This window comes from Leucopleurus acutus (assembly GCF_964270905.1).
Source record: "Leucopleurus acutus genome assembly, chromosome: 15".
NCBI classification, from domain to species: Eukaryota; Metazoa; Chordata; class Mammalia; order Artiodactyla; family Delphinidae; genus Leucopleurus; species Leucopleurus acutus.
The window spans coordinates 11,825,130-11,841,217 of NC_139157.1; the positions used below are offsets into that span (position 1 = coordinate 11,825,130).

Below are 16,088 nucleotides of genomic sequence, written 5' to 3' on the forward strand. Positions count from 1 at the left end.
CGTTGGGTGATATTTCCATAAACACCTTGAAAGTGCTTCATTAAGTCATACACATAATTTTTCCAGTGGGCAATACTTTCTGAAAAAGTATTTTCTCGAATTTAGCCATGGGAATGATGTCTTTAAAAATAATACTCATACATTTTAAACATACTGTCATTTACAAATGAATCCACTTGATAAGTTCCTTTGAAGCTAGAGTTTGAAATGTAATTGAACCATCAATTTCTACCGTGGATATTATGGTCCTGGAACACATAATTAAATGTGGATTCAATACATGGCACGGAACCATATTAATATACAAGCTAAGAAGAATGAGACTGTAGAGGCATTTCCCAACAAAAACGGTCTGAGGACGTAAAGGTGGTGCAGTGAGCTGGTCCCGGAGTCCGAGGAATTTCTCTAAGACAGTGTTTCTCAAAGTGTAGCTCATAGTGCCATGTGCTTTAATGTCACCTGGGGGCCTTGCTAAAAATGCATTCCTTGAATTCAAGCCTGGGACTCTATGTTTTAATAGTCTGCCTAGATAACTTTTTGCACAGCAAAGTATGAGAACTTTTGATCCAGACTAGAGCAACTAATTAAGCTTGTGCCAGAGATTGCAAAAATACTACAAGGAATAGTTCAATGCAAGATAAGGGGAAAACGTGGTCTCTACAAGTCCCTGTAGAGACCGGCCCCTCCCGATTCCCAGAGACAACTTGAATCCTGGTGCTGACTCACTGTTTATATATAACGAGAGCTGTCAGTTGTGTTTACAAGGGAGTTGAGCAACCCTGGGATAGTCACTATATGCAGAAACACCTCTTCAACACTGTTTTCTGAAATGCCATAATTAGAGATGACAACTTTGGGGTGACTCCATTTTCAGGAATGTGATTTTCCTTTCCACCTCTTCTTTTTGACCTTCCTTGAAAAGTAAAGTAATTCCAAAGGGAGAAATAAACTAAGTTGCTAGAACTTTTGTGTAAATGTTATCAACTATGAAAAGGCAGGGTTGAACAATAGTAATAACTAACACTTTTAAAACCTTTTGGAATGCATCATCTCATTTTGCTTGGGATAAAACATACCACGTAGCCGTTATTATCTTGGCTTTAATCATGCGGAGATTGAGGTTTCGAGTCTTACTCAAGACCACGCAGATAATAGTGAGCAGAGCCCTTCATTCATTCCTTCAACAAACATGTATTGAGTGTCTACTGTATGCTGGATACTGTTCTGAGTGGTAGGATTACAGTGATGAGTAAAACAGACCAGATGCCTGCTCTCAGGGAGCTTAACATTCTAATCACCAATCCAAGAGGTGGACCAGAACTCCAGGCGTTATCACCTCTATATTGAAACGCGCTCACCTGCCCTCATGGCCCCTGCCAGCCTCAATCTTCTTGGTCTCACCTACCTGTGTGATGCAGGGCATAACAGGACTCTGGGAACCTGTGGGAGAATGTGGTACTGAAAGTAGGAGAAAAGAGTCTAAGAAAAAAGGAAGTGGGTGGAGAAAAACAAATACATAAAGTCACAACCGCAGCTACTCACTGACTGTATCGTTCTGTCTTGGCTCCTGGCTGGCCGTGCCCTGTGTAACACATTCTACCCTTGTCTTACCTCTATTGCAGCAGTAACATTGGAGTGTTCTTCTGTGGACCCAAAGCTCTCTCAAAGATAATTCAAAGAATGTGCCGCTTATATTCATCAGCTGACCCCAGGGGCATTCATTTTCATTATAACAGAGAAAGCTTCTAGACTTTGGAGGAAAAAAATCCACCTGTTGTGTAAGTGGCTGCAATCATATAGGTCAAGAGTCGGGAAACTTCCCCATAAAGGGCCAAGTAATAATTATTTCAGATTCCGTGGACTACATGGTCTCAGTGGCAACTACTCAACTCTGCCATTACAAGCACCAAAGTAGCCCCAGGACCTCAACAAATGGGCATGGCTGTGTTCCAGCAAAATTTTATTTATGGACACTGAAATCAAATTTCACAGTAGTTTCTTCTGTCATGAAATATTCTTCTTTTGATTCGTTTTCAACAATTTAAAAATGTGAAAGTCATTCTTGGTTCATGGGCTGTCCAAAAAACGGTGGGCCAGATTCGGCCTGTAGGAGGTAGTTTGCTGAGCCCTGATATAGGTCATCTTTCCCAAGCTTGTTTTCATGCTTAACAATATGTCCAAGTGGAGACCAGCATGGCTGCTTGGCTCGAAGCCTCCTTTAGAAGTCATTTCAAATTTCATCTCCCTGATGGCAGAGACATCTGTCTTGTATCCAAACCTGATCTTTTCTGCTTTAAACTTAAGCTCCTTTGTGCTTTTTTTCATCCTCTATAGATCTGAGAAATCACCAATGGAGGTTATCTTTCACAAAAATCCTTTCTATACTTGAAAATGATAATAAAATCATCCTTTACCTATCCCTTTTCTAGTCCAAACAATACTGAACTCTTAACTTTTCAGCCTAAGATATATACGCTAGCACTTCAATCATTCTTGTTGCCCTTCTTCAAATCCATTTTCATTTCTTCACATCCTTTTAAAATGTGTTGACTAAAATGAGACAACGTTCTAATCTAAGCATGACTAGTAGTGGCTAGAAGTGTGATTCTTTTTAGAGCTTGTGTGACGTATGCTTTTCAATACGACTAAATTCTGTTTGCCTCTCCTTTTTTCCTTCCTTCTTTCCTTGATTCCACATTCTTTCTCACTCTCTTTTAACAAATACTTTTCATTACTATCACATCTTGATCTATGATCATCTTGACACTTATACCCCAACTCAACTTCTGCCCCACAAACATACTGGGATTTTTTTTTTTTTATATACTCACACTGAGCCAGTCTTTCCATGCCATGCAGCTCTTTTACCCCCAAGTGTTCACAAAATAATCCTCATATCGTATGGTTTTCTCTACTATTATCAATTATTTTTTTAGAACTTTTCTTTCTAATATTTCGAGATTGTTTTCAAGTCTAGCACCAGTGACTAATACTGGTATTTAGCTCAGTAATATCTATAGATTTAATTAGTGATATCTCAAACCTTTTGTTTAGATGTTCAAGTTTAGATTCTTTTGTTTAGATTCAAGGGATCAAATCCAAAGAACTCCATCATGAATTCTTGTAACTGCCTGTTAATGTGAGCACCCACTTGGGAATATGTTAGTAATAACTAGCCATTGAGAATGGCACGTCACCCTATACTTTCTTAGCTTAACAATAACGTGTCATATACAATGAAACAAAAGCATTTATTGAAATGAAAATAGACTGTTTTACAAATGCTTCTTATCTTTGTAGACTGCCATTTTTCCATAGAACAGAATTAAATTGGTATGACATGATTTGTTTTTACAAAGTTAGGCAACCACGTAAGCTCTTTCAGGTATTTCTAAATTATAAATTGATCATTTCTTTTACTTTATCCTCAGATATTAATGTTGATTCTATAATTTCTAGGGTATATACTTAACTATATTCTAGGAAAAAAGTTGGGTATATTCCCTGATGTCTCAAAAATTATTTCTACTAATTTTGCACTGGAATTTATTAGTATCTTTAAGTATTCCTTGGTGAATATTATTCAAACTCCACTAATTTTAATATACCTAATCTTTCTATTTATTTCTCCATTTAAACTTGATTCAGGCTTTACAACTAGGAATTTCTGCAGTCAAATGTATATATCTAAAATCTTTAGCAGGAAAATTAAATATATTAAAAGATTTTCTCTTGATCATATTCAGTTATTACTTTTCTTTCCCTGTCTATTTGTAAATAAAATGCTCTCTCTGGTCACCTAATTTTGTCTAATAAGTATACTTGTCATTAAAAATAGATTTCAATCTCTGTACATGTCTCCTAATTTTGTTATAAACCTAAAACTGTTCAAAAAATAAACTTTAAAAAAAAAAGATTTTTCTGCATTTTTTAAAATCTTTGCTGTTTGCATCGCTTTTTAGTTTTGAGCTTTAGGTTACTTCTCTACATACTATGTAGAATCTGACCTATCTAGATAGAAAAATTACAAAAAAAGTCAGTAGATTTCTTTAATGCAGCAATAATCAAATAGGAAATGTGGATTTTTTTTTTTTTTTGCTTTACAATGGTGTGTTAGTTTCTGCTTTATAACAAAGTGAATCAGTTATACATATACATATGTTCCCATATCTCTTCCCTCTTGCATCTCCCTCCCTCCCACCCTCCCTATCCCACCCCTCCAGGCGGTCACAAAGCACCGAGCTGATCTCCCTGTGCTATGCGGCTGTTCCCACTAGCTATCTACCTTACGTTTGGTAGTGTATATATGTCCATGCCTCTCTCTCGCTTTGTCACAGCTTACCCTTCCCCCTCCCCATATCCTCAAGTCCATTCTCTAGTAGGTCTGTGTCTTTATTCCTGTCTTACCCCTAGGTTCTTCATGACATCTTTTTTCTTAGATTCCATATATATGTGTTAGCATACAGTATTTGTCTTTCTCTTTCTGACTTACTTCACTCTGTATGACATTCAAAGTAGAAACAAAAATGTAGCAAACATAAATTTATTTAACAAGAATTATGCAAGATGACTTGATAATGAGCAAATATTTACAGAGAGAGATTTTTAAATGGGTAGAAATAGCATGTTCCTAAATAGGAATATTAAACATACCAAAAATATTGATTTGTTCCAAATTAATTAATAGGTTAAATAAAATTACAATCGAAATTTAAATTCTCTTTAAAACTTTTTGAAATGGTAGATATGCTAAAGTTTACCTAGGAAAATATATAAGCAACAGAGAAGCAAAACCATGTGAGAAAGAAAAGAGCAAGCAAAGGGAAGAAAAGAAAAAAGGAGAGGAGAGAAAAAAAAGAACAGAACAGAAAGGAAGGGAAGAGAAGGAAGAGAAGGGAAAAGAAAATTCAACATCCAGAGCATCACTGTAAAACAGAAGACTGTAAAGTAACCGGAGAGAAAACGCTGTTATTTACAAATAAACAACAATAAATTGGACAGCTGCCTTTCAGAAGCATCAGCAGAGACCAGATGATACTGAAGTAATATCTTCAAAGTGCTGAAGAAAACAATTGAGAATTTTGTGTTCAGTGAAATTATTGTTCAAAAGTGAAGGCAAGGGCTTCCCTGGTGGCACAGTGGTTAAGAATCCGCCTGCCAATGCAGGGGACACGGGTTTGAGCCCTGGTCCGGGAAGATCCCACATGTTGTGGAGCAACTGAGCCCATACACCACAACTACTGAGCCTGCCCTCGAGAGCCCGCGAGCCACAACTACCGAAGCCTGCATGCCACAACTACTGAAGCCTGCGTGCCACAACTACTGAAACCTGTGCGCCTAGAGCCCGTGCTCCGCGACAAGGGAAGCCACCGCAATGAGAAGCCCGCGCACCGCAACGAAGAGCAGCCCCCACTCACCGCAACTAGAGAAAGCCCGCATGCAGCAACAAAGACCCAACGCAGCCAAAAATTAATTAATTAATTTAAAAAAAAAGTGAAGTCAAAATACAGATATTTTCAAACAAAAGAAAATCCTGTAATTTATCTCCCTCACTGAAACAACTACAAAAGGATAGATTTAAGGAAGGAGGAAATTCAGTTAATGAGATACAAAAAGCAGTGATGAGCAAAGACAGTGAGAAATATTTTGTCAAACTCTCTAAGCATTGGCTGTAAAATAAATAAATGATTATTTCAGAAGGAATGCTTTTAAAAAACAAAACTAAAATACTGGATAACGATAATATGGAAAATGGGAAGATGACACTAGAATTGAGGGATTCTAAGGTCCATATAGAATTGTTCGGGAGTATCCAAGAAATATTGACTAAATGTAGCCTTTTATTAAGTTCTATAAATAACTTTAAAAGGGATAACCTGAAATGGATTCCCTGCTCACCACCATTCCTTGTAATATAATTTCTCTATTCTTGAGTTTTTATTCAGCCTAAATGACTAATTTGTTGAATTAATTGTCAAGCAATATGTTTTAAGAAGGACTCATGAGTGTTATATTCCCTTAGTTCATATTTGAGAATATCAGTCTGTTGCTTTTTCACTCAGCTGACAGTTGGTTGCATCTAGTGCTCTTAGACCATATTCTTTTCCCCTCAGAAGTTTGCAGTATTACTCTGGTGTTTTCTGTCATCTAATATTGCTGTGGTGAAGTATGAGGCCAATTACATTCTTTTCCCTTTGAAAATAAATTCCCTTTTTTGCCTAGATGTCTAAATAATTCTTCTTTATCTTTGAAGTTCATAACTTTTTGGTATTGAATACTTCATACTGATTTTTCCTGTATTACAGTGTGCTTTTCTGAATATTTTTTCTTCATTTCAGGAGAATTTTCTTGCATTAGGTCTTTGGATACACTTCTATTTCCTTTGTCTTCTTATTTCAGAGACTTCATTTATCCCTGTACTGGATCTTTTTTCTTGTACGTGAATTTTTCTAATTAATCTCACTGTCTCTTTAATTTACTTGTGGCTTCTCCTGTCTTCTTACTGGTCCACAATCTCTTTCTGAAATGCTTAGAGCCATATATGTTTTGGAATTCAAAATTATTTTGTATTGTAGAAAATAAATGTATATTTCATATATTGCATAAACTCCCAGGAGAATCAGGGGCAGCACCCAGCACTCAAAAGCTTTAATGTTTTTCAATGAAAAGTATAAATATGAATATTCAAATTAAGTGGGATAAATAAAGATCATAAGTAACTTCATATCTGTTCAGGATAGGTTATGCTGCCAAGTAGGTGACCAAGAAAAACCCTCTAAAATTCTTCATTTTTAAAATTTTGAAAGTTCAGCTTAGGGAGAGATTATGGGCTTGGAATATGCTTTCAGCAATAAATCTTACTGTTGACAATTTTTTAATTAGTTCTGTAAAGAAGCTGTTTGGAGCCCTTTGTTACTTTAGACCTGCAGTATCTCTGTTGATTTCATTTTGTTGTTTTATAATTCTGTCTTTTTTCTCTTTCTTATTAAATTAATGTGCTCATTAAGTTCTCCATTACATGAAGGAATATTGAGGAATTACCTGAGTTATCATTTCTACTAGATTTGGTTAATTCATTCTTATGGTTGTTTTCTCTTTTTTCCTGTAGTATGTCTGCAAAGTTGCTATGCTCCTTGTATTTTTTTTTTTACCTTGTTCATGTTAGTTGACTCTGTCCAGTTATTTTATTGATTCTTCCATATTATGAATACTTTCTTGGGTTTTCTTTTTCCATGCCATCTCTAAAACCACCTTTCTCTCTCTCTCTCTCTCTCTCTCTCTCTCTCTCTCTACTGTAACACCTTTATTGAGGTATAATTCACAACCATAAAATTAACCCACTTAAAGTGTACTCTTCAGTTGTTTTGTATATTAACAGAGTTGGGCAAGCATCACCACAATCAATTTTACAGCAGTTTTACCATTACAAAAGAAAACCCATGTCAATTAGCAGTCACTGTTCAGAATGTACACTATATTCATGTGCAGATTTTTGTGTGAATCATGTTTTCTCCTCCAGAGTTTGGTTTAGCCTGAGTATTTCATGTTTTATCCACTTTTCTGTCATCTGAGAGAACAGCAGCTGGGTTGGAGCACAGTGTAAGAGAGGAGGGAAGCTCAGCTTGAGTGGTGTACAGACTATCTTAGATTTCCTGGGCTCCATTTTATCTTCTAAGAGTATACTGTCTGTCTTGTATCTTGGTTTACTCCAACTAACTGGGTGAGGGAGGGTGTAGTGTATTTCCATGGGGAGATACTCCCAGGCTTCAGACCATTTTGGGGGAGTTAAGTGTGAAGCTTGGATCTGTCTCTTCCAACAGGGAAAGTCAGCTCTATTGATTTCTTTCCCTCTCCATTCATAGCTTCCTAGTGGAAGAGGAAAAAGATAAGAATACCCTTTCTCTTCACTTCTTTCCAGAAATAAGAGTATTAGTGACTCAGGAGTGAAGCTTCAGAGGAGTAGAGTGAGGTAGAATCCAAGTCATACTGTTGGTCTCCTTTCTGCTCCGGAATCCTCTGTGTCTTGTCTTATGCACAAGTTTTTAAAATTTATTAGATTAGATTTGCCCTTTATTTTGTCTATGGGTGAATGTGTGTGTGACTGTGGCAATATCAATCTACTCTCTGTGGTTGAACGTCCACAATGGTCTCTCTTAACGCACTCCAATTGGATTGTTTATCTCCACAGCTATAACTATTTTCAAGAGACATACCTGCAGAATGTGAAATTCATCTCTTTTTTGTTGTTAGCAGCAACTGAAACAGTTGACTACTTCTCCCTTCTTCTGACTCTGGTGATATAGTAGCCCCTTAGTTTTCTTCTCAGGGTCCTCTGTCCAACTTTAAAATGTTGGAGTCTCCTAGGACTTGATCATAGTTCTTGCCGCGTTCTGTCTCCCCTCTACCGTTGACTGATCGCATGCATTGCCATGGCTTTGAACACTGTTTGCTGATGAGTTCCCAATTTAAAACTCCATTATAGACTTCTTCTTTGGATTCCAGTCTGATATATCCAACTGCCTGTTCCACCATTGGAAGTATAACAAGCCTCTCAAATTTTACATATCCAAAACCAAACTCTTTATTTTTCTCCTCATAATCCTGCTCTTCCATGTTTTTAAGTTTCAGTTAATGCCACCGTCCTCTACCGGAATGCCTATGCTAAAATGCTAAATACATCTGAGTCATCTTTAATTCTTCTCTTTTTATCATCATGCCCTCAAATCCCTATCCCAAACCACTGTTTCATCATCTTATTTCTCCATCTTTTCCTAAAAACATTTCAGGAAAGCATATGTAGTGCTTTCGTGACCTCAAATATGTACAATAGAAACTTCCTGGTTAATGCTTATGGATAGTCCAACTTCAGGCAATCTGTCCATACTTATAGGCAAAGCTGATCCACATATAGGCACAAAGAAAGGCCTGATCATCAGGTTAACTAGTCTTTCCCTTCACTAAGAGGTGGATGACATCCTAGCTGTGCATTTCATCTACACAGGTCACCTTATTACCAAATAATCTAAAGTGTTTTCTTGTACATCTATCAGCAATTATCATGCTGGATTTTTTTCCTCTCCTCTTTTTCTTTTTTCTTTTCTTGAATTCTTAAATTGTTCTCCCTATCAATTTTCATACAAATTCTGAATCTGTCTAAGTTGCTTTTTCTCAGTTCTCTCCCTCAGACTGAACAGAAGAAAAGCTGCTTTAACAATTCTTTATCAATTCCAAACACCTTCAGTTTATTACAAAACTTCCTGATTGATCTTAAAGAAAACAGCTCAATAATGATCCAGTCTTGATTTACTGTTCAACTAAATAATCCACTAACTAAGGAAAGGACAATCACCATTACATTTTTTATGTGACAATCTTGTGCCACATCCTCCAAATCTCTAGCCAACTTAACTCAAAATTCAATTTTATTTTTTTAATGTTTGGAGTGTGTAGAAACAGCATCAACAATATATGGTGCCAATAAATAATTCTGGCAAAATACATGAAAGCTTTACAAAGAAAATGATAAAACTCTATCAACCATATCCTCATCACACTAACATGAACAGAGGTGTTACCCCTTGGCTGCCCCACCTCCACCTTGAGACTGTGTGGTGGGGACCTGTCAAGTGTTCTTGCCCTACACTAAACAAATATCTAGAAAATGTTGAGAAGAAGGGCCTGGGGAGAGGGTGGAGAGGGGGGTATCCCAGAACTAAGATTGCTGAAGAAAAGGATTCTTAAATCTACATCTAAAGTCCTGGGCAAATTCCCAAAAGGCCAGTGTGTAAAACCAACCAGAATCAACAGCAAATGACTTGAGACTTGTACTCTGGTGAGGAATATTATCCAGTTTTCAGATTGGCCTCTGGGCTGCACACAAGTGAAGCATACCAGAATAGCATTGCAAAGGCTTTAAAAACTAAATTGATATTGGAACCACAAACCACAAAAGTGGGCCAGGATGTGTGTTCTGAACCCAAACCTGTTAACTGCCAGCTAAAATAGAAGATCTAAATAAGAACCAGAGTGTCATAACATTATACTCAAAATGTGCAGGACACAATCCAAAATTTTTGTCATACGAAGAACTAGGAAAATCTCAACTCAAATGAGAAAAGAAAATCAACAGATGCCAACACCAAGATGACACAAATGTTGGAATTATCTAACAAGAATTTTAAAGCAGCTATCATCAAGAGGTTCCAACAGGCAACTGCAATCACTGTGAAACAAATGCAAAAATAAATAGTCTCGGCAAAGACATAGAAGATACAAAAAGAACTCAATGCAAGTTTTAGAACTTAAAAATATAATAACCAAAAAAAAAAAACTCAGTAGATGGCTTGTGGTAGGTAGGATAAGGCTCTGAAGATGCGTACATCCTAATCCCTAGAACTTGTGAGGTTCTTTGGCAAAGGGGAATTAAAATTCTAGATGAAATGATGGTTGCTTTGAGATGATCCCCTTGAGATGGGAAGGTCATCCTAGATTACCTGGGTGGGCCCAATGTTATCAAAAGGGACTTTAGAAATGGAAGAGGGAGGCAGAAAAGTCAGAGTCAAGAAACAGAAGTTGGAATGATGTGATGGATGACTTTGAAGGTGAAAGGGGCTGCAAGCCAAAGGATGTAGGCAGCCGCTGGAAGCTGAGAGAGGCAAGGATGCAGATTCTCCCCATGACCCTTCAGAAGGAAGCACAGCCCTACCAACATCCTGATTTTAATCCAGTGAGATTCATGTTGGAGTTTGACCTAAAAAAATTTAAGATAGCAAGATAGGGTTATGGAATTAAGAGATACAAACTGCTATGTATTGATATAAAATAGATAAGCAACAAGGATATATTGTATAGAACAGGGAAATATATCCATTATTTTGTAATAACTTTAAATGGAGTATAATCTATAAAAATAATGAATCACTGGGACTTCCCCACCGGTCCAGTGGTTAAGACTCTGTGCTTCCACCACAGGGGGCGTGGGTTTGATACCTAGTTGGGGAATTAAAATCCCACATGCCTTGCAGCACAGCCAAAAACAAACAAACAAACAAACAAATTGAATCACTATGTTGTACGCCTGAAACTAATATAATATTGTAAATCAACTATACTTCAATTTTTTAAACTAATTAATTTAAATATATATATATATATGTAAGATAATAAATTTGCATTATGTTGTTGCAAGGTGCTAAATTTGGGGTAATTTGTTACAGCAGCAATGGATAACGGATACAGATAGAAAGGTGCAATGTTATCAATGTGTCAATTCTCCTCAAAACAATCCACAGATTCTAAGTAACTTCAATCAGAATTCTGAAAAGGTTTTTTTATGAATCTTGATAAGCTTATTGAAAAAAAAATATTTAGAAGAATACAGGAATAAGAATAACCCAGATGAAATTAAAGAACAAGAATCGTCAAACATTTTCCCACAAAGGGCAAGAAAATAAATATTTTAGGCTTTGTCCACCTCTGTCATGTCTACTGTTTTGATTTATTATTCAATCCTTTACAGATGTAAAAACCATTCTGAGCTCAAGGGGTGTATAAAAACAAACCACCAGCTAAATTTGGCCCATGGGCCGTAGTTTGCCGATGCCAGAATTAGAAGGACATGAATAAGCCTCAAGATCGTATTGAGAAAAGAAAAGGTGTAGAAGAATAGATATTGTGTGGAACTACTCAAATAAGATTATAAAACATGCGAAACAATATTATTTACTCATACACACACATAATCACATGCACGTAAGTGTACAGAAATTAAATTATGCACCCCAAATTCAGAACGCTGTTTGTTTCTAATAAGAGGAAAAAGATGAAGGACCTCAATAGTTTCTGTAATATTTACTTCTTAAGTTGGATTTTTTAATAGGTATTACTTAAGCTGTAATTTTGTATGCACCTGATATATTTCATAATATTAAGACATTCTTGGTAGATTCTTTGCTCTGCTAGGCAAGGGATGACTCCTCAAGTTATCAGGGGACATGTGGATTGTCCTCAGTAGATGGAGGTTCCCAAGTTCCTCCTTCTTGAGGGTTTATGCACTTATCCCATATATTAAAGATAAGGGTTTGAAAACACTTGGTTTTCTGGAACCCAGGAAGGCATGTTCAATTCATTATTGTGTCTGTGTCAAGGAAGCCTGGCTTGTCTCTCAACAACAGATGTCTAGAACTTTTCCAGAAGTCTGTGGTGAAAGAGACCCAGGCTGTCTTAGCCTCTCCCACCACTGCCATCTCCCAACCCACATGATCACTTGCCCAGTCACTGTGGGATTTGGATTTTTAGGACAACACACCAAGATCCTCCAGTCCACAAAGATGTCCTTTTCTAACACTCCCTGTCTTGGCCACCATCACACAGTATTGAGTTCTAGGGCCCTCCACTCTGCTTCTATTCATTTACTTTCTTCAAACCCTGGAGTAAGTGTCAGAATATGGTAAAAACACAATATGGAAAGAAAATATGAGAAGGGATCTGGCACAAACCCCCCCCACTACAGCAGTTTGGGGGCCGGGAGACAGACCCAACCTATGTGCAAGAGCAGCTGGGCAGGAAGACAAAGTGTAGTGCCCAAAGAAGGGCTGTGGGTTGGGCAACGGTGGACATTAAGACTTCCAAGAGACAGGCATGTCCCAGGAAGGAAAGTAGACCAGGATAGTAGAAATCCCAGATGGGTAGCACATTGGATTGAGGATGGCAAGTGTCATCAACAGGAAGCTTCACACCCAGGAATCAGAGTACTGGCTGCAGGACTGGGTATCAGAGGCAGAGGTGCCTGGACTTGACTGAGGATGGCAGGGTAGCGAGAACCGAAACAGAGCTCAGTTCTCAGCAGTGGAGCACACAGGAGCCCAGGAACATCACAGGGCTCTCTGGGGTCTGGGAAGCTGGAATATTCAGTTCCATGGGATGAAGCGATGGAGCTGTTTAAATTCTGCCCATCTGTTGTTTGAATTGGTCCTGGAACCAGGGCAGAGCTCAGCCTTGCGGTGAATGGCAAGACCCAGCCTAGCTCCTGTGACCTGGGGAAAGTCACAGGAAGAGAAAGGGGAGGGCAGCTGCCTGTTCCTCTTCTTCGTACGCTTGTCAGTTTCCTCCCACCTCTCCCTCCTGTCCCCACCCAGGTATTAATTATTTGTACTAACATCTGCAGCACATTGTTCAGATTCACTGCTGGTACAAAGAAAGCGTTACAAAATAAAGTCGTGTTATTGTATTGTTTGAAATGGTGCATCTTGGTTTGAAAATTGCTTACATTTTGGAAATGTCGCTCCATCCAGCATGATTAATGTGATACATACAGGAGAGCAGCAGAGTGAGTGGAGAATTAGAGTTGGTGCCAGTTCACCTCGAAGCATTTATCTTTGCTTTTTTTCCCCCTGGTGCCTGCACTGAGCCTGAGGGTAAGCTGACACTTTTTTTTTCTTTTTTAACAAATTAAGCTTCATTTTCCTTTTCACGCGTGCGTTAAGAACCTTGAAAGGAATGAGCAATGTCTGCAGCCTCCAATACCAGCTGCTGTGGCAGGGAAGAAAGAGGTGACAATGTCCCACAGATTCGGAAAGATTGTTTAATGGGGCTGTGGCAGAGGTAACAAGCACAAAGATACTGTGCTGCCAGGACAAAGCAGGTTCTCTCTTCCCCCAGCCTCGCGCTACATGATGTAACATTTAGCTTCTGGCCTAACGTGGCATCTCTTCCTGGCTTTGATTTATTCCCACTTTTGCAAATCACGGAGGTATGTTATAGGAGATGCATTTAGAGCCGTTGTTATAGTTCATTGAGGAGCCAGGTTTTATCCCTACCAGAGGAGAATCTCCTGCATAGCAGGGTGAGTGACCTAGAATAAAAGGAAAAAAGGGGGGGGAAAAAGAGAGACAGAGAGAGCAGGAATGTAGATGTTATGCTGGGAGGAAATTGTATTTACCTTGATTGAAAACTCTTTTATTATGAACATAATTTAGATCAGAATGGAAAATAGAACAACTGGGCTCCTTGCCTGGACGGGAGTGTTGCTGAGTACACAGCCGCTACAATAATGTAAGTGCATATGTGATGACTGTGTTATTGTGTTTATATACGAAAGCACTATGCTCCATCAGAGGAAATGAAAAATATCTCCATGGGTTTGCTCAGTCAGCTTCTGTAGCAGAAAATGCTTGGAGGTGTGGAATAGTAACAGTGGCCGAAATGCAGAGTCTCAAAGAACTATGCAGGTTTGCATGAAAGTCACATGTCCACTGGAAACAGTGCAATGCTGGCCAGACCCTGGCATCCTCAGAATAGTTAATCCTGTATTGTGACTTGGGCGTAAGTGCTCCTTGAGCACGAATTATACCCACAGCTGATGAGTTGGGCAAAATAATGTGCAAGGCAGCAGTACTGTCTGCAAGGAGCTTACAGTCCAATTCAGCAGGCAAAACAAACACAGATAGAGAGGGAATTAGAATTGCGGGGTGGGCGTGGGTTTCAAATGAATTGCTCAAATGACCCAAATTCTAAGGGGAGTATTCTAGGAATTTATCCACTCTCTCCAGAATGTCTGTGAGTATGTGTGTATATCTACACATATACACCTATATATTAACATTTTATTTACATAGATGATACATGTTTTTACCTTTTTATCCTAACACACTCAATTAGGAAGTCTCTGTTTCCTTATTTCTAAGACTTTCTCCATGTCAGAGGTACACTCCGGACCACAGAAGTGAGAGTGGAAGACTTTGTCTTCACATCCCACTCTCAGCAGCATAAAGGAGTCTCTAGATGTTTTCCTTGTCAATTCAAGTTGTAATTGATGCCCCCGCCACCGGCTGTGCCCACCCCCACCCCCACCCACACCCCGCATGGTGCTGAAGGCGAAGTAAGGCTAAGAGGAGGGCAAAGAAAACAATCAGCTCCGAGCTTCACTCTGTGCTAGAACCATGGAATGATGCTAAAGGTTTCACCTGTTATCACATCTGATTCATGGAATTTCAACAAGAGCAGGGGCCTCGTCATATAATCAAAACTGTATCCCCTCTACCTAGAGCTGGTCTTGGCAGATAGAACATGCTCAGTAAATACCTGTTGAATGAATGAATCTTTATAGCAAACTCTGTGACTTGTATCATTACCTCATCTTACTGATGATGAAACTTCAACTCAAAGATTGAACCATCTGCACCTGGTCACACAACACGTGGATACAATTACCCATATTTAAGACTAATTAGGTCTGACTCCAAAGGCCAGCTTCTTTCCACATAAGCATTGTTGCTGAAAAACAGAAGGTCTAAGCCTGACCTCAAAGGGCTTACCATCAAATAGGGAAACAACACTTAGCATGTACAAGCTGAGAACAAATGGCCCAAGGTAGGATGTGATTAAGAGAACGGAATGCTTGTGCAAATGGTTTCCCTGAGCACGCCTCACGCTCACACAGCCCCAGCACCCTTTCTCTGGCAGCAGCTACTAACCCACTCACTCCCACATCTGTACCATGAGGGGGAAGGAAACTGATTACTAACACACTTGGTTTTGTCTACCCATGTTTTTTCAGGCCAAAATAACTTACGAGTAAGAAAGTAAACAAAAATTTTAAACTTATGATACCAGTTTACACAAACTTTTTTTCTGATTTTGCGCTCATAAATTTCTATCAGATGGGTCTGGAATACTCAGAAGAGTTCCCTGCCATTTTCCTCTCTTCTTGCATCAGCTCACTGTGGTGACATGTATTACTCACAAAAGGTCGGCCATGCCTCGGACCTGAGTTAAAGACACCGTTGACAGGAGACAGGAGAGGGGTTAAGCACATAGAATCTGGGGTCACATGCCAGTCACATGTGTAAAATAACCACAGTTGTGAGACTCAGATGATAAATGCCACCATAGGAAGATCAGACGGTTACCACTTTAACCCGGTGATAAATTTTAGTGTCACTAATGGTGCGACAGCCAGAAATTAGGTACCTCCCAATGTAACGTAAAATGAAATACACAGCAACGCCTGTGAAGCATTCTTGCCGGAATGTTCAACCTAAATCTAATTGGGCTTTTCAATACAGGGGACAGAGGAATGGGTTAGATGA

At 38.7% G+C, this 16,088-nt stretch overlaps 1 protein-coding gene across 1 annotated transcript in view; it reads left to right on the top strand.

The window, feature by feature from the left end:
• The window catches only part of NOX3 (NADPH oxidase 3), a gene marked incomplete at its 3' end in the record, with an annotated part of 57,805 nt that extends 56,056 nt beyond the window's left edge, over window positions 1–1,749 (top strand). The window contains exon 13 of the mRNA XM_082855477.1: window positions 1,623–1,749. Within this exon, the coding sequence (XP_082711603.1) occupies window positions 1,623–1,749 (127 nt within the window). The remainder of the gene's footprint in view (window positions 1–1,622) is intronic.
• Between the last annotated feature and the right edge of the window lie 14,339 nt (window positions 1,750–16,088).